The sequence below is a fragment of the Tauraco erythrolophus genome, chromosome 22, assembly GCF_009769465.1.
Source record: "Tauraco erythrolophus isolate bTauEry1 chromosome 22, bTauEry1.pri, whole genome shotgun sequence".
NCBI classification, from domain to species: Eukaryota; Metazoa; Chordata; class Aves; order Musophagiformes; family Musophagidae; genus Tauraco; species Tauraco erythrolophus.
The window spans coordinates 2,517,518-2,536,004 of NC_141486.1; the positions used below are offsets into that span (position 1 = coordinate 2,517,518).

An 18,487-nucleotide genomic window follows, 5' to 3' on the forward strand; every position below is an offset into this window, starting at 1 on the left:
GAGTCAAAGGCATTTGTCAGCCGAGCAGCATTGCCTGGGTAGTCTTTTAAGGGCATCATTGCCTTGTTTGCATTGTCTAGTGGCAGACACTAGATTGATGTTCCTCACCAGTAGATTAGGTAGGCTCCAAATTGCAGCCAGCTTACCCCCACGCTGGATGCCAATTTCCCTGGATCCTTGTATCCAGGATGCTCCTCCTACAACAAGAAGAGTTTGTACCCGATGGTCATGGACAGGTGATTTAGGAGCGTGCACTGAGCAAGAGATAAACCTACTTGGTCTCTCTGCTTTGTGTCGTGCTATGGTGAGTGCAGCACTGGCAAGAAGCTTTGCCAAGTGTTTCCCAGGAGGTGAAGCAGTTGATCTGTTTCTAATTCTTCCTCCTTTAGACAATCCACTGGGATTCTACTTCTGTCTGTGTTTCTTCCTCCTCACCCACCTTCCAGTCCCCGGAATTAATTCAGCTGCTTCACCCCCACTGGAACATCACACGCAGATCTGTAGTCGGTTTAGTTCAACAAACCATCAAGATGAAACCGTTCAAATGCAGAAAGAGAAACAACAAATCAGAGCAACATCAGTCGTGGGAGAAACAGTCCAGTGGGGTCTCATGTGAAACAACTCCCAGGAGGACATGTTGAGATGCCAGGAAAATTAATTATCAGTGTAACAAGCAGAGGGTCTAAGGAAAGGTTTTTGCTGATTCACGAGGTATCCCCAAGAGCAGTAGACTGTTGGAAAGAAATGTTAGTTCCTTCTTTTTCTGATGGGAGAAACTGGATGCGCAGCTGTTGTGTATCTCCCTTTCTCACTACGTTTTCTTGAAGCTCAGTGTACAGCATTTCTTGCAGAGCAGCTGCAAGCAATGCTGTAGTTTTCGGAAGTCATCCAGGTTTTTGTTTACGAAAGGGGCTTCTGAGCTGCTGAGTCTCCCAGCACTGCTCCAGTACTCGGACACAGCTCTCCTGGCCCTGACTTCCCATTAACGCTCCCTCTCACAACACAAACCAGCAGCTCACTGGGGTCTGGTGATAATGTGTTTACAGTGTGCTTTGTGCAACTGGGGAGCACGGTCCATGGGAGCTCTGAAAATGCCAGGTTAATGCAAGTAATAACAGTAATTGGCAGCGAAATGCCTGTCTTCTCTTATTAACCGTGCAGTAACCTGTGTGGATATAATTGCCCTTTCCAATCTTGCTTAACCCATTACTATTTTGTCCTTTTTGTAATAAAGTATTTAGAGAAGGTTTCTTTATCACCTGAGGTTAATTCTCTGCCAGCCTTAAAACAAACAGACAAAATAAAACTTAAAAAACCTCCTTGATTGGGGACAATTTTTAAAATAAGTTAGGCTGGGAGCCTGGCAGACAATTGGATGTGCGTGCTAGAGGCTTTGCAGGATCTCTTAATAGCTATTATCTTAATCGCTTTCCTAGAGACTCTCAGTTGCCAGAAGTTTCTGGTAGATCTTGCCCAGAGCTACTGCTTTGCTGTTCTGCAGTGCTGTGGCTGAAGCCTCTCAGTGCTTCTGATGGGGAGCAGGAGGACGAGGCAGCGTCCTCCTGCATCTCTGCGGGATATATGGACCGACTGCACGGGGTGGGAAAATGAACTGTTGGCACTGGCAGCTGAGCCAGTGTAGAGGAAAAAAAAATAAATTACAGTGCCCTTCCTAAAAGGTTATTTTAAGGTAGTTCACTTGCTAAAGAAGAAAGCAACAAGATCTTATCTATAATTCCCTATGTGTCCGTGCTGCTTCTAGATACTGCCCTTTTTTAGACTGCAGAGAGTTGGAACAAGGGCTTTTGGTGCTGTTGGCTTATTCATGATTTTGCTGAAGCTTTCATAAGAAAACCGTCACAGCCCAAGCTCTGGTTCTTGTTCTCTCCTCAGCCTCTCTAGCAGCACCACAAAGAACTGAACAGAAGTTTTGCCTTATGTAAAATGGACTCTTCTTGCAGGTCATCGTGGGAAGTATATTTGAAGTTATTTGGGCTGCAGTGAAACCGGGTACCTCATTTGGCATCAGCGTGTTGAGAGCTCTTCGGCTGTTGAGGATTTTCAAAGTAACAAAGTAAGTCCAGCTCCCTTTCTGCTCACGTGAGACTTCTAGTGCTCTGTATCACCAGCTCCACAGCAAGTAGTAGTGCTTTCCACACTTGTAAAAAAAAAACAAACAACAAAACAAAAAAATACCAACAGTAAAACTCCCCCCTCAAAACACCCTGTACCAGCTGGCACAAAGGGCTTGTCTGTCCTAACATCCTGTGTCTGCACTGGGTCTAGTGGGTGGGGAGAAGAAAATTGCAGATGCAGAATTGCCCTTCCCTTGGCCAGGCAATCTGGGTTTCTGGTAATGGAAAGTTTAGGGAGTTCCTGAGCCAGAATTTACATTTATAAGGTCTTTAACAGCCCTTTCCTCAGCCTCATGCATGGGTTTGTCTGCCCTTGGGCAGAGGGGTCCACAGTGTAGTGATGGGTCGCATGAGAGCATGCTGCTTTGTTTTTTAAGCTTGCTTAAAACGAAAATCTCATGAGGTGATCCTTTATTTCTTGTGGTAAGTGGAAAAAAAAATTCTTATTTGCTTCCTAAGCCCCATCAACTGCCTGCTGTCCTTATCTGCTGCTGATCTGATGATAGTTCCTTAAATATTTAGGAACTAGTAAACTGATGGATTAACTGGTAAACTACCCTGGTTATTGCTGGATACTAAATCCTGGTGCCTGAACCACTCTGTTGACACAAACACGAAGTGTCTTTATGCTGCCTGTGCTGTGCCTGGTCTAGGAATGTCTGAAGTTTTCTGCCCTGAGCCCGTGAAGTTGAATTTTCACTGGAGTTGGGTTGCCACAGCTTTTCAGTTGTTTTCATGCTCATGCATTGCGTTAATGTGTGCTGGCATTAGCAAACAGCTACTGTGCAATTTATAAATCCACCTAGAGTGCTTTCTGCAGGATTTCAAAATTGTAGTGTGGAAGTGGATGACATATTTGGGTGCTCCTGCTGTTGTTTTCTACATTTTTTTATGGGTTTTTTTCATACCATTACCTCCTCAGGCCTCCCCTCTTTCCATCATTCTCTTACTTGTTCTTGGCTCAAGGCAACAAAAAGAGGAATAGCACCTCCCTCCAAAAAAACCCCAACCACCCAAATAGATAAAGCATAAGTTGTCACACTTGTTCAGAACAGTCATTTGAAGTAACCAGGTACTTTTGCAGCTATCCAAACACACGGATTTTGTTAGCTTTGTAGGGTTTGCTTTTATCTGCTGATCATTATGCAGAGCCAAGACTTGTGTGTGATACTGTCTTTCGTGGGACAAAAGGGTTGGAAACATTAAGTTCTGCAAATGTCCAGCAAAAGAGGTGGGCACCTGCCCTCAAAATATCTCTTAGTCTACTTTTGCACTAATATTTTTTTATGGAAAACTCCAGATTTTGTAGCAAATTCATAGCAATTAATTTTCAGCAGCTACCTTTATCCAGAGCTACTGAGATTTAACGTATCTGATTGTGTGTTATACTTTTAAAAATTCTGGACATTTTTGCAAGTTAAAGTGATCTCTTTGTGAGCTTTGATGATTCAGGATTTTAGCCAGCATAAGAAAGGGATGAAGCCTGAGATTTAACTCAACAAAGCGAATCATGGAGCAAGCTGAGTGCTCTCCCCCTTTTTAGGACAGCGAGTAAAGTTGATGCTGGAGTTCCCTTGACCTAATTGAGTGGATTTTTCACCTGACATGACACAAGTTGCGTTACCAGAAGCCGGGTCACCCCCAGGTGGCAGCGGGATCTCTCAGCTGTACTGGACCACATTATCCCAGTGCCTGACTGCACAGCTCAGTCCTACCACAACTCACAGAGAGCAACCAAAGTGATGGCACCGAGCACAGACCGCTGCCCACCCGCTCCCATTACAGTCTTTACTGTGGAAACACCCTGACCCTCAGTAGTTTTCTTTTTTTCCCTTTTTCCATGTCTTTTATAGCAATTTTCCCCTGAAGACCCCTGCCCTGTTTGTGGTTTTTTTTTGCCTCTGTGTTTAATAGAAGCCATTTGCAGTCCACCTACTTTGAATAATTGATGGTAATAGACCTTCTGATTCCCATGTCCCAAATCAGTGTGACTGCAGGTGGCAGAGCGATGCGATAATTAAGAAGTTAAATTACAGCCGGCCCGAAGGGTGACAGCAGAACGCACTACGGGGGGACGCAGCCGAAGAGGGGGTAAAATTCAGTGAGGAAGACAAGGAGAAACCAGCTTCACGTTTTCCTCTTTGTCATAAAAGAACTGAATGGGGACTGGCATCTGTGGAAATGCAACTCCTGGTTATATCCTGGCGCTCTGCAGCGAGCTGGGGTTTGGTGCTGAGCTATTCCAGGACGAGACAGAACCTCCACATGTATTTCATGTCCGATCGTGTTAATTGTGAGGTGCAAACCCCTTGCTTGTGGCACATTCTGCCTGAAGCCGTTGTGTCAAGCAGGGGAGAGGCATGTGGTCAGCAAACCCTTCCTCCTTCTCCAGGGAGAGCAGCTCGGCCCCTTTTGTTTGGGGCTAACCTTGAGTGGGTTTGGTTGCAACTTTTTCAATTGCAAATATTCTCCCAAGAGACCAAAGTTTCCACTGAAACCTCTGTCACTGTATTATGGTCATAACTTTTCTTGGGGTGGGTTCAATGGGAGTGCAAGATCCTGCTTCTCCTGGGATGGACATGCCTGTATCATCCTCAGCACAGAGAGACGTGAGGTGGTTCAGTCGTCCCAGCTACACCTCGGGGAAGGAAGAGGAGGAAAATGAAGACAAAGTGAAGAGAAAGGACGATGTTTCCGCTCTTCTGAGTCAAGCCCTCCATCAGCATATCAGACAAATCCATGGGGCTTCCTTCTGCTGGATGCCCCCAGCTGCACTGCAGGAAGGAGCTCAGTGCGTGGGCCTGTCCCCAGAACTGCTGCTGGAGGACACGCAGGGCAGGACAGCAGGGCACGCTGCTATGGAGAGTGACCTCTGGATGGCAGCTCCCAGCACCTGGTGGTGGAAATGAGAGAAGACAATGGAGAGAGAAAAATTCCCACCCATGGTCTCAGACTCAAAACTTTTAACAGAGGACACGTGAAATGGCTTTCAATCACTCGTTTCCTACTGCCTGCTCCAGCCTCGTTGTTCTGCACGCCTGTCTGTCCAAAAGGAGATTGTCAAAGACCTCCTCTGCTTAATAGCTCTTTCTGCATTTTCTGATTCATTAGTTTTCCTAATATAAACGCTCCCTGCCTGTGCTCAACAGGGCAATAAAGGCAGGAAAGAGAGCTGTTTCTGAGCACCCTCCCTGGCACGCCGTCACTCGGAGTGCCTGCCTGCGAGTGTGCCAGGTACCATCTCGGGGGACGGGGGAGAGAAAAGCAAACTAACTTCAGCATCTGGCCAGAGGTGACTCGGATGTGTCAGTCGGGATTTGGGCTGAGCCATTCCCTCTTGTCATGTTGGAGCTAATGTCCTGGATTTGTTTTCATTCTCCGAGGTGGTCGCTTGGTCCTGGATGCTTAAAGCGTGTGGGCGAATTGCCCCACACTGAAGGCATCGCTGTGCGTGAATGTGTGTGTGTGTGTTAAATGTCCACAGAAGAGTTTAAGTCCACTGGTGGATACTGGTATTCGATAAGTTGGAAGGACACACTGCAAAGACATCCTGGTGGAAACGTGCTGTTTATTCCTGATCTGTGTCTTGTGAAGGGAGGGGTTCAGTGTCCCCTCGTTCAGTCTCACCTTGCTGATATCGATACATCCCTGGTTTTGACACCCTTGCTCACTGCCATGCCGGATGAGAAGATGCAGAAAGGTCGAAATCTATACCAGGAAAGGGGTTACTGAGAAACTAAACCGAACACTTTCCCTGCTCTGCACGGGTACACATGCACCAAGGTGACCACCTCTGCCCTTGCAATGCTACAAGAGGTTTTGCCACTCAGTGAGTTTTTTCCAATCATAGAGGGGAGTTTAAGATGCTGATATTCCTTGCCTTTCTTTTCCTTTTTTATCATAAGAAAGTAGATGGTATTAGTTTCTCACCAAAGGCTCTTCTCCCACTCATGTCATCTCTTGGCTGCTCTGATCTCCAACGCAGGTATTGGAATTCCCTGAGGAATCTGGTGGTCTCCTTGCTGAACTCCATGAAATCCATCATCAGTTTGCTCTTCCTGCTGTTCCTGTTCATTGTGGTGTTTGCTTTGCTGGGGATGCAGCTCTTTGGAGGACAGTAAGTCTCATCAGTCGTTGTCCCGTCAGGGGTTATCTCCAAGCAATCACCTGCAATGCCTGAGAGGTAGAGGGGCTGCAGGGCTCACAGTGTTCACATCGTGGGTGCAGGTGTCAGTCTTTCTGGGCTGCTGAGATGGGATCTCTGGTTTATAGGAGAATAGTTCCTGTTCTGGTGTTTTTCCTGGACCTGAATACATAGAATCACAGAATGGGTTGGGTTGGAAGGGACCTCAAAGATCATCGAGTTCCAACCCCCCTGCCATGGGCAGGGACACCTTCCACTACACCAGGTTGCTCAAAGCCTCATCCAACCTGGCCTTGAACACTGCCAGGGATGGGGCTTCTACAGCCTCTCTGGGCAACCTGTTCCAGTGCCTCACACCCTCAGAGGGAAGAAATTCTTTCTAGTTACTGTAGTTCAAAGTTCCTGTATCATTCTATGGTGCCCATGAACACCCAGATCTCTGAAATAGGACTGAAGGAGGCAGCACTTTTTCTAGTGTGAGGGGAAAGGCAAGTGATTTCTGTGACAGCCAGAGCAACCGATTGTTGTTGGGTTTTTTTTTTTTCATTAGGAATATTTTTCTGCTGGAAAACATAGTTTTATTGAATCTAATTTATTTTCTTTTCTAAGAAATGGCAGTTGTGATGAAAGGAACTATCACAATATCACCATTGGAACTCCAATATCATTTTTGAAATAAAGTAACTTGTTTTTTAATCAACCACTGTTTTATCTTAAAAAAATTAAAATGAAATTACCTACTAAGAGGGCAATTTCAATTTTGACTATTACACTTGAGAACAAAAACTTATTGGAATGGTTTGTTCCACAAAAAGCATTTGAGATTTTGATTGTTCGTTTTAATCGTGGATGAAAATGAATTTCAAAGCATCAGAATTTTCTCCAGGAATAAAATTGTTTCTGCTAATAGTTCCGTTAAGCGTCTTCTCAGAGATGCTGTGTTCCCCGCTGCGGTTGCCTGGGGTGTTATTGCCAGGTGGAACAAATGCTGCTCTCTGACTTGGGTTACAGGGTATTATGAGACTGCAGGAGAGTTGATTGTCCCTTAATGCTTTTGTTTTTATGTCTTACTTCTCTCTAGATTCAATTTCCAAGATGAAACACCAACCACGAATTTCGATACCTTCCCTGCTGCCATCCTCACAGTATTCCAGGTAAAGCCATCCCTTGTCCTGAGTTGAGCATTACAAAATAAATTCCTGAGCATCTCTTCCTGCTTGTGGGGAGCAAAGACATCCCCCAAAATCTGTAGAATTTAAGAAAGAGGAAGTCCTTCCTTCTCATGTATTTTGCCACACTAACCAATCAATGCATCATTAAAAATCCATGCCTTGGAATTAAGGAAAATTAAAAGAAAGGATTTTTTTCCTGGCAAAAATATATTGATGAAATAGAGTTTTCTATGCCCATCTTAAAGGCTGTGCATGCCCAGGCTCTCTTCTTCTGAGGCCCCTTCTGGGACTTCACGCTGCAACGGCAGCACTTGCGTGTGCCCCGCTGCGTACATCCTGCGTCAGAAATCCCGCTCGAGCTGTTTCCCTTCCTCCTGTGTTTGCCATAATTTAATGAGGAGCGAGGCCTGGGCCAGCTCCAGGCAGTAAGGAAACAACTTCGCGTTTTGCACCGTGTTAGCTCAAGATAAGACAATGCTGGGTAAGAATTACAATCCGGGGGGGGCACAGAAAGAGGCATCAGCCTTGGGCAAGTTCGCGCGGTGGCAGGATGAAGCCGCCGTTGTGGCAGATGCGACGCTCAGGTCCAAGAGCCTAATTTTGCAGCTGCTCTCTGCGTGCCTTTTTTAAACCATTATTTCAGGTGTTTCAGCAGGGAGCTGGGGGTGCTGCGCCCTGCTCCATGCCCGGGTAACACTCACCGGCCCGTGGAAGAACACCCTGCTTCTATAGCATTATCCTACACAGATTGTTGATGTGGGCTCAATCCAAGGCTTGATCCCTGATCTGATGAGATCTTAGCAAGGCTTAAATTATGTATTTCAGTGTCCCGTCCCAAAAAGGACAAAAAAAACCCTGAACAGTCAATGACAATTTTTGGATCAAAACAGAAAGAGTGTGTAAAAGAAAACATGTCCTGTGGCCTCTGCATAAGCAGCTTCATATGGATATCACTTCTCTCCAGATGTGAAGCAGGTTCAGCAGTATGTACCTCACAGGATATTGCAAATCGTGGTAGATTAATATTTGCATAGTATTTTAGTGCTCATCAAAGAAAGGACTCACAGAAACGTAAAGGTATTGCCACAGAGCCGGAACCGAACCCGAGTCAGGCTCCGGATATGAGCATCTGGAAATGTTGATGTTATTTTGCTTTGGGACTATAGCTGTCTCTTGAGAATACTTAGCTGAACTGTTTCCTTTCTATTCCTGAGATAAGTAGCCCTGTAACATGGTGGCTGTGGATGAAGGAAAACACAGTTGGGTTTATGACATTTGTGTAGAACGTCAGAGCTATGAATTAAAACCAGCAAAACCCATCAGCCCTGCCTTAGCTCAGTGCAGCCTCGCAGAGGCATTTCAATAACCTCTGCTCCCAGTTCGTGCCCCCTCCTCCCCTGAGTTTCCAATATCGTGTCACCGTGACTCCAATATGGGCTTTGGATCCTCCTCTAACCTCGTCTCCCATACTCAGGCCGGCCAGCAGGCTCGCTCGGCTGCTGCTCCAACGAGCAGGGCAGCATCATTTGGTGAACACATTCGATGTGTTGAACAACTACAATAAAGCCAGATACAGCCTGTTCATCCCTAATCCCTTGGGAGATCCTTTGTTGAAGGAGCAGTCTTAAACAAAGTCTTTGCATCAGCCTGCCGTAGCCCGTTCTGTCTCCGCAGACCGGACTGGGTCACAGTCCTCTCTCATGCGACTCCCAAGATGTATTTTGTCCACCTGGCAGCTGGCAGGACTCAGCATTGGGTGCAACTGAGCCCTGCTGTCCCTAAATTCCCTTTGACGAGCGTCACACATTTTTCTCCAGCTCCTGGTTCCCAAGAAAGCCTTTGTGAGCTGAACGCCAAGCTACACATTTACATAATACAAACACAAACTACATATGTATTTCATATATATGTATATACATGTGAAAAATAACTAGTGCATCTCCCTATTCCAGAGATCATTGAGCTGGAAGCATGTTGCAACATCCATAAGTGCAGAGACCCTATAAAGCAGAAAGACCTGTGTTACCTGTACATGCCCTGCTCCCTGAGAGCTGCTACGTAAATAATTCCGTGCTGGCGGCTGCTGAGCAGCAGAGCACCGGTGACGGCTGGAGGGGATGAGGAGTGGCAGGATGGGACCAAACCTCAGCTCTGCTGATGGGCACCTGCCGAGGCTTGGGGAGCCAGGCTGGCCTCGGCTGGATGTCCGTGTGCCCTGGCTGCCCTTGCTGCCCTGCCTGCGGGATACGACACTGAGCTGATGTGACTTTGCATTTACTCAGGTCCTTCTTCAGGAAAGCATCTCATTTTCAGGACAGCCCTTTGAAGTGGTGCAGTGCTGATCCCCAGCAGCTGAGTGTCTCCCACTGTTAATGTGCTCCTTAGTCCATTAAGATTTCGCAACAGCTCTTGAAAACTGTTTTTGTTCTGTCACCTGATGGCTCCTCATCCGAGCCTAAGTATTAAATGCTGAGCTGCACTGAACAAAATGTTCATTTGGGGCAGCCAAAAGCAGTTCTGGGCCTGGGGAAAACCAGAATGTTTGGGCTTCACCTTACTCCAAAGTCTTCATTGCTTGCACCCCTACCCTGCAATGCTGTCCTTTCCTCTCCTAGCAAGAATCACAGAATGGTTTGGGTTGGAAGAGACCTTAAAGATCATCTAGTTTCAACACCCTTGCCATGGGCAGGGACACCTTCCACTACACCAGGTTACTCATAGCCTCATCCAACCTGGCCTTGAACACTTCCAGGGATGGGGCAGGCACAGCTTATCTGGGCAACCTTTTCTTCCTTATATCTAATCTAAATCTCCCCTCTTTCAGTTTAAAGCCATTGTTCTTATAAAAGTTCTTACAGCATCCATAAACTGAGATTCTATAGAACAGAAAGATGTCTATTTACTGCATGTGCCAGGCTCCTTGAGGGCTGCTACCTGATTGCTTAAGTGATGGGTGGCAGCACCAACAGTGGGAAGGACACCAACCTGAGGGGTCTGTCCTCTCCAGGGCCTCAGAGAGCACTCTCAGCTCTGCACAGGCAGGCTGGTGAGTTTACACCATGTATCACTCTGCAAAAGGTCCATAAACCATTTTTTTTTTTCTTTAAGTTTTTTTTCCACTTGAAAAATAATCTGGTTGGATTTTTGAACCCAGACCCCAACCTGCTGGACTGGTTTACGTGCAGCCTGTGATTTGTGACACTTGTGACTCCTGGTCTTCTGCAGGGCATGGGAGTGCTCCCACTGCTTTCCCTTTCCATAAACATTTGTGTGACCAGAAATCACTTTATGGTTATTCGCAGAAAGCAGGAACAGTTGTGAATTCATGGAAATGATGTGAATGCAAGTTTGTGAACAGTGCTTTGCATAATTGAGTGCCAGAGCTGAAAGCCCAGTGCCCTGGTTCGTATTCTCTGTTGTAAATCCAGAGTAACTCCAGTGGGGTGGGTTAGGCTTGCACTGAATTATTTGAGACCAGATTCTGCGTTTGGGAAACAAGTTTGTGTATGTACAGTATGTCCTTGTGTCTGTACTTGCTCTTAGCCTATTGCTGTCATCAGCACCAGCCCTGCAGCAAGAAATTTTCTCTCCATCAGCAGCTGGTGACTAGTGTGGAATTTGCAATTGTTTTGAGCATACTGTATGTACCCGAGAATTGATTACTACAAAACACATCATGATTTAGGCTTTTCTTGGGTTTTTTTTTTTTCTTTCTTCCACTAAACACAAAGACAACTTCCTATGAAGGAATTTGAGCTCCACATCCCAGCGGGTGTATTTTAACATGCTAAAAGTAACTGTTGTTCGACTCTGCCGTGGCAGCAGACGACGTGCTGATGTGCCCAAAATGTTGCTGTGCTACAGTCGGTGGTGAAGAACAGGGAATGGCAGGCAGTCCAGACTGGTGCAAAATTAGTGTCTAGCATGACAAGGCTTATTTGAGTCTTAGGTATTTTCACTTATTATGATTAGTTTTTCCATTATTATTAGTTTGCTAATTCTCCTGAGGTCAGTATCCAGAGCCCGCAGCCAGGACGGCTCTGCGGAGCCAGACAGCGGTTCTGCCGGCCTCTGTACGAGGAGGTGGGAGGAACAGAGTCCCCTTGAAACTCCCTCATCTGTCCCCGCTCATACACATTTGGTTATTGCTTCTGTTTAATTATTTGGGTTTTTTTTTTTGTGGTTTGTGGTTGAAGGCCCTATTGTGGTGCAGCCCCTTGGCAAATCTTGCCATAGTTGTGCTACCCACTGCCTGAAGTGATGTTCTCCGATGCACCAGCTGCAGCAAAGCTGTCCGCAGTCCTGAGGGGTACAGGGATAGTGGAAGGGAGTTGCAAGAGCTTCTCCTCCTGTTACATGGTCACTCAGGGTGGGTAGAGCGTGTTTGGTTTGGGGGGAGCTGAGCAAACCCTTTCTGTGTGAGGCAAATCAAAGGCGTTGATGCTGGCAGAGATCCCGCTCGGGGTGCTGGGATTAGGAGTCCAGTTTTCCTGAGGTCTGCGAGGAATGCCGTGCGTGGAGCTGTTGAAACTGGTACCTCTGCACGACTTAAAAACGGAGAGGGGGGAGAAATTGTGCTGGGGGTGAAGTGTTGGAACGTGGCTTTTAGTGCCTCTGCATGCGAGCCTACGGCCAGAGGTGGGCAGCAGGCAGTAACAAGGACAGGACAGGAACGGGTGCAATGGTCCTTCCTCACCAGTGGTCGTTGTTCCTCCTCAGCCCACGCTGGAGGAGAAAGCTGCATCCAGCCCAGGGCTGGGGGGTTGATGTTCAACACTGCAGTCTGCCACTCTAGCGGGCTCATATGTTTCTCCCCGCAGAGACCAATCCTGGATTTCATCAACCCAGCTAGGTCCCCAGACCTTGCCTACGGTGTCTTTGACTCTTTGGCTCTTTGACCTACGTCAACTCTTTGTTGAGTCACGCTTTCTTCTTCTCTCTCAAATTTCGCTGTGCAGATCCTGACAGGAGAAGACTGGAACGCGGTGATGTACCACGGGATACAGTCACAGGGTGGCGTCCGCTCGGGGATGTTCTCCTCCGTTTACTTCATCGTCCTGACGTTGTTTGGTAACTGTATCCTTGCACATCGCCTTGTGTCGGTGGCACGGTGTGCCACACACCCTTCCTGGAGTGCTAGAAAAAAAAATAGTTGCCTTTAAACTCTCACACTCCTGCTTGTGCTTTTTAAAACCAGATCATTCCTCTAACTTTGCTCCTTACAGCACCCAGGATAGGAGGCATAGAGAAGTTGTCCGTGTTGGTTTCACTTTTCTGATGGCAATGTGGGCATGGTCTTAATTAATTTTCGGTATTATGTTTTAGATTGAGAATGTCCCGTTATAAGTTAATCTGTGTTGTGAGAAAAATGACTGAAGTGAAGCCAGAGCAGGATCTCTCTACCTTGAATATCTTCACAGATAGTTTGCACCAGGTCAAGGGAAGAAAGGGATGAAATTGGTTTAGTGCTTAGATCAGGGTCCAGTCTCTCGGTGCCTTTGTCTGCATGACAGCTTAACCAGCTGTGCTACTCCAAATGCTTGAAATTGTCTTGTGTCCACATAATACTTGAAACTTAAGTCCGGATCTTGGGTTTCAGGCTCTGGGAATATTCAATCATATTCCAAGAAATGACACATTAAGTCTCTGAAGATGTTTTGTTCTGCTTTGTCACTAAAATCTCTTGAGGAAATAGGAAACTGGAAGCTTGTGTTCCCCTGGAACGTCCTAGGGTGTCTGCTGGGGACCCAGCAGTGATCTGACATATGTTGTGTCCCCAGAGAAGTCTGAGGAGGCAAGAACGTAGCAGTCTCATGGAGCCAGGATTTGGAAAGGGAGGCTGTATTTTATACAGAAACGAGCAAAGAGATTCTCCGATCTAATGGCTGGGTGCGATTAGGAGAGCCAGCGGAGCGCAGTAGCTGCGGTGGCTCTGTCCCTGCTTCGTGATGGAGGCTGCTGATGGGCTGATGGTGCGTAGCATTGATCACATTAACTAGGTACAAAATGGTTGGTGGCTGCAGCGACAGGCTGTATGGTGTCAAACAGAGCATCCTTAAAAAAGGAAACGTAAAAGATGTTGCATATGTGAGGCAGCCCGGCTGGTTTGTTTGTTCTGTAAAACAGGGATAATAATGCTGAGCGTTGCTGCTCTGCTTGAGAGCTCTCCGGAGGGTTTCCCAGCCGTGCAAACCCTCTTGCTAGTTCCAGTCCCAGCATTTTTCTTCTCCTAGGAGTCTTGTTCGGGCTGGCAGCAGCGGCTGGGTACCTTTAGGAGAAAGGGAAGGGTATGTGGGGGCAGTGCTTGTGCTAAAGACTTAGAGTTGTTATAGACACAGACCCCGTTGGCTGGGGGTCAAGACGAGAAGAGATGGGACATCAGCACCCATGGACTGCTCAGCAGGGCTGTGTCCCTTTGCTTTGCCTGAAACCTCCCCACTGGACAAGGAATGCAGACAAGGAACAGCAGAGCAGGCAGCGTGCGCGCTGTGCTTGTCGCACAAGCGTGTCCCTGCGGGATTTATCCCATTAGCGTGCGCCGTCAGAGCCAGAGCAGCCGCGATGCCTGGGCTGGCTCGGCAGCTCTGCTCAGACATCTGCCTCGTGGCGGGCAACATGCCCCCCTCTGGAAACACAAGGCTTTGGAAAATTGGGTCAATGGAGAGCTGGGAGGGAGGGAGATGCCTAAATCCTCAGGGCTTGGCATTTGAAAATGAGATTAAGCTATAATCAGGTGTGACAGCAGAGCTGAGAGAGAGACTTTCAACCTTAGAGCAGCTCAGAGCCAGCATTTTTGAGGAGCAGGATATAAGTTCCCTTCTGGTGCCTTCAATGCAGAGGAGACTTCTCCCTTGTCCTTTAATTTTCATTAGAAGGGACGGGGCAGGAGATGTTCATGCTGCCACCATGACTTTGGCATTTGCCTCTGCATGCCCCGGCAGAGTGGTCAGTCAAAACCTTACCTGTGTTCTCCCCAGATATCATCCTGGCAGAGAGCAGCTGTCTTGCTTTCCCTTCCACTCTCCTGCTGCCGAGGAGATCCAGGAGAGGGCTTTCCTGGCTGCTTCCCTGGGACTGCCTCCAGTGCCTCTCTGGTCCCCTTTGCCCGCAGTTGCGTGCTGGTGGCACACCTTTAGCACAGCCAGAGCACTCCTCAGGGCACTCTCTGCATTTAGCCAGGAGGATGTCAGGTGTGATTCAGTAATTCTCCCTGAATCCCTCAGGTGGGGATGAGTTTGCTGCAGGTGGGTTTCTGTGAGCACAGAGAGAGGGAAGAGCTGGCCGACAGAGTGACAACCCTCAGAAACCCTTTTACAATGTCCTAGAAGACTTCTTTCACCAGTCTCTAGTGATCAGTTATAAACCTGAAGGACATCTACTAACCTCTTAATTGCTACAGAGGTTCACATCCCTGTTGGAGAATGAGACCTGGCTCTGTAGGAACTTAGTCTGAGAGCATCAGCTGCTTTCACAGAGAGCTTTTAAGAGCCTTCCTGCATCACACATGGACCTGTTTGCCTTTATCACCATGGGCAGAAGGGGAGAACCGAGGCTGGAGTGTGCGGTGCAGGATGAGGGGTTAAATCTTTTTCTTGTCTGTTTACCGTAGGAATTGCAGCAGTAAGCCCAGTAATGCTTGCACTGGTATTTCAAACAGTGTTTCAGTGGGGTCAGTGCTACCTTTGCTTTTCACTCGCTGCAGTTTTGATGCTGAGAGCAAGCAGCAGGCAGTCATTTATCCCGGGGAGAAAGCTGAACTGTGTGACTTACCAGGGACTTAAGTTATCAGTAACTGTCAAAACATAACCAGGAACATCTGAAAATAAAGTTTAGTTTACCAGAAAAGAAATCCTGCATTTTTGTGGGAAGTAAAACTGTCATCAACGTCAGTGATGCTGCAGTGGCCCAGCAACACTAAGGACAGGTGGGTGTACAGGGTGAGGAACGTGTCTGAGCTGTGGGATCACCTTCCCAAGGAGAGCCCACAGCCCAGCAAACGCCAACAGGTCACCCTACAGAAAGCAGCCCGAGTTGTTCATCATCTTAATTACAGATTAGATTCACATGAACTGTCTTTTCAGCTCTGATGTGGGACTTGAACGTTACAGTCACCCTCCCTTTCACAAAGATCCCCCCCCTCTGCCTTGCAGAACTCCCTCCAAAATCTTTAAAAATGTGCTTTTTTATGCAGTTGGGTTTTTTTTTCATTTGTCAAGTGTGGGTTTGCCACCAACTCTCTCTACACAGATGTTCACTGGGGCTGAATTTCTTACCTGAGACTTTTTGGTTTTATTTTCTTGTGTCCCTGCCATTGAAATCAGTCTTAGCCCCCTCCGGAGGCTGACCAGCACTTTGGTCCCTCTGCTGGGACTGGTTTTATTTTGAGTTTTTGAACATTGGCATTTGGTGAGTCCATTTTTAAGAGTTTAGGCAGACTGGATCAAATCTTGTTAGAGAACCGGCATTGGCGATTTTGGGTCAGCTTGTGAAACCTGCTCTTTTTAAACACGAGAGACTCCTTTCCTCTTCCAAAGCTGCTTGGGACATTGTAACTTTTCCATTTCACAAAGAAGAATGGTGGTTGGGTGCCATCTTCTGCTGTTTCTTGCTGCAGCTCCATTGTTTCTTGGAATCCATTTATGTTTTCAAGGGACTATTGCAAGGAAAGGATCCGGAAACTTCGGGTTTGTAAGTCGGAAGTCTCTCGCGTTACGTTCCCTGTTCTGGAGAGTCTGTGTGGATCCAGACCTCCGCATCTGAAATGGTTTAATGAAAGTTGTATGATTAGAGTAACAGCAGGATTTCGCCCATTTTCGAGGAAATTACACCATGCCTGTATTTATTGTTATCCCGTTAATTGATAAATTGATGCATCTGTTGAGGTAAAAAAGAGAAAAAAAAAAAAAAAACAACAAGAAAAACTGCAGAGGAGCCTGAAATGAAAAGCAGCGAGTGCCTGGAGTGTGCTGCCCTTCCCCATGCCCTTAGCTGAAGTGTGGGAGAGCTGTTCTTGGCACCAGCCTCCGGCTCAGGTGGCCAGAGAGATCCGTGGGTCTGCCCAGGTTATACAGCCTGGAGCAGAGCCTGGAGTTTGGGTGGTATTTGGGAGTCCCTGGGCTCTGCAAAAAAGGCTGAGGGACCTTTTTTGGGGGCAGAAACACCCAAGTCTGCCAGATCATGTCAGCTCAGAGATTGATCAAAACAGCCTGATCCGCTAAAAAAAAAATTAATTATATTTCCAGTGGTTGATTATGTTACACGAGACATTTTCAGCATGTATGTGTGGGAGGCAGGGGTAGGAAGACGGTTTTATTACCGAGACGTTTATTCCCAGAGCAGGAGGCTTAGAAGCATTTCCAACGTTTTGGAAGCACCCCAGAGGAAGAAACCCAAAAAGCTGGCACCAGCCGGCACCCTGGCGGTGCCGTGGGCAGCGGCACCTCAACCTCCCAGTCTGTAACGACACCCTCCTCTGCCAACCCTCGGTTACAAGGAGATGGAGAAATTAGTATCTTTGCAGGTGAAAAGTTGTTTGAGCTCCAACTTCAGTGTGGGAGGGAGGTGATTGTTTCAGCATCATCTTTCCCTTTTTCGCGTTCTTTGTCTGCTGGGCTTAGTGGGATTGAGGTGCTCCCGCCTCGCACCTCCTCACTCTCCTGCTGGAATAAAGAAGCAATTCATGGGCATCACATTTCAAACCTCTGTCTGTCCTGCAGGAATCATCTTCACATGACAAAAACCTCCATCCCATGTTACATGACATGGAGAAAACCTGATGGATGACCTGGCCTTTGCCTGGAGAAATCCCAGGGTTCTGCATCCCGTCCTCTGCAGGGCTCAGTAGTCTGGATGCAGATGCATCCGAAGAGGTTAAATACAACTCCTGCTTTCTGCTATCACAAGCAGAGGCTCCAGTTTTGACAGGCATTCCGGCTCTGGAGACACTCGTCTCAACGGGAATTACAGACGTGAACGTCTAGTTCTGAAGTCTTGGCTTGTGTTTGGTGAAAGCTCTTGAGAGAGAAAGCAAAGAGGCCTTGAGCTGATTATTTGGGGCAACTTTGGTCCCTGGCTGCCCTGGGAAGTTTCCTGAAGCTGTGCTGACGTGGTCCGACGGCTCCACAGCAGCGTGCTGCCGGGGGGCTGCTGGAGCACGAGGATTTCTGGGCTCACTCCTGTTCGGCAGAGACGAGCGCAGCCGATGAATCAGCCTTGCATTGCTCCTGGCTCTATAGAGAAACCTCAGATGCTCCCTCCAGGCCTCCTTCTGAGAAAAAGAAAGCAATCAGAGGAGCACCGAGGCTGGGGTTTCCCAAAATCTCATTGCGGGTTTGCCAGCACTCAGGGAGCTCACACCTCACCTTCCCTCTCCTTGCTTGAGTGGTTGCACCCAGAGCATCGCCCTTGCTGCAGCGTTCCTTTGGGCGTTGCTTCCAACCCACAGACCAAAGCAGAGGACACGTCCAGTTATTTTCTGTTGGGTTGATCAGCTGCCTAAAACTCCTGCGATCGTTTCACTCAGCTTATGGGGACCTGCGTTGGGTCCAAGGCTCATACTTGGCCCTGATGAGGACAGTGTGACACAAACACTGTGGCAGCGCGTTGCTGCTAAAGTCTTTGTGAACCTTCAGAGAGTAAAGACTCATGAGATCGACTTGATTCTCCTGTACGTTCATATTTAGAGGAGCAATCGTAGCTTTACACAGGTGTGGAGTGAGTGACTCTGCTGTCACCGGGTGATGCACAAGAACGAAATGGGTTTTCTTCTTGGAGAGTAGTTTAGACTTGGTTTTGCTTTGCTTGCTCACCTTTGGTATGCAAAGGTATCTGATTTACAACTGGTTTGGGGCTGTTTTGCAGGCACATAGCTGGAAAAACAATCATGAAATATATGAAGGGACAAGTAATAGCTGAAATCATTAAGTGGAAAAAATGAAAATAAAATACGAATAAATAATCGTAGGGAAATGTTATGTCTTAGTGATATAATGCAGTGCTCTGCAGAGAGAGGCTAGCATGGGCACCGGCGGTTGTTT

General features: G+C 47.3%; 1 protein-coding gene across 2 annotated transcripts in view; it reads left to right on the top strand.

Annotated features, from left to right (window-relative positions):
- Positions 1-18,487, top strand: part of CACNA1B (calcium voltage-gated channel subunit alpha1 B) — a 302,801-nt gene that overhangs the window by 181,074 nt on the left and 103,240 nt on the right. For both annotated transcript variants that reach the window (XM_086625007.1, XM_086625008.1), the window contains exons 14-17: positions 1,962-2,074; positions 6,121-6,252; positions 7,361-7,433; positions 12,410-12,527. In XM_086625007.1, coding sequence (XP_086481133.1) covers positions 1,962-2,074; positions 6,121-6,252; positions 7,361-7,433; positions 12,410-12,527 — 436 coding nt within the window. The remainder of the gene's footprint in view (positions 1-1,961; positions 2,075-6,120; positions 6,253-7,360; positions 7,434-12,409; positions 12,528-18,487) is intronic.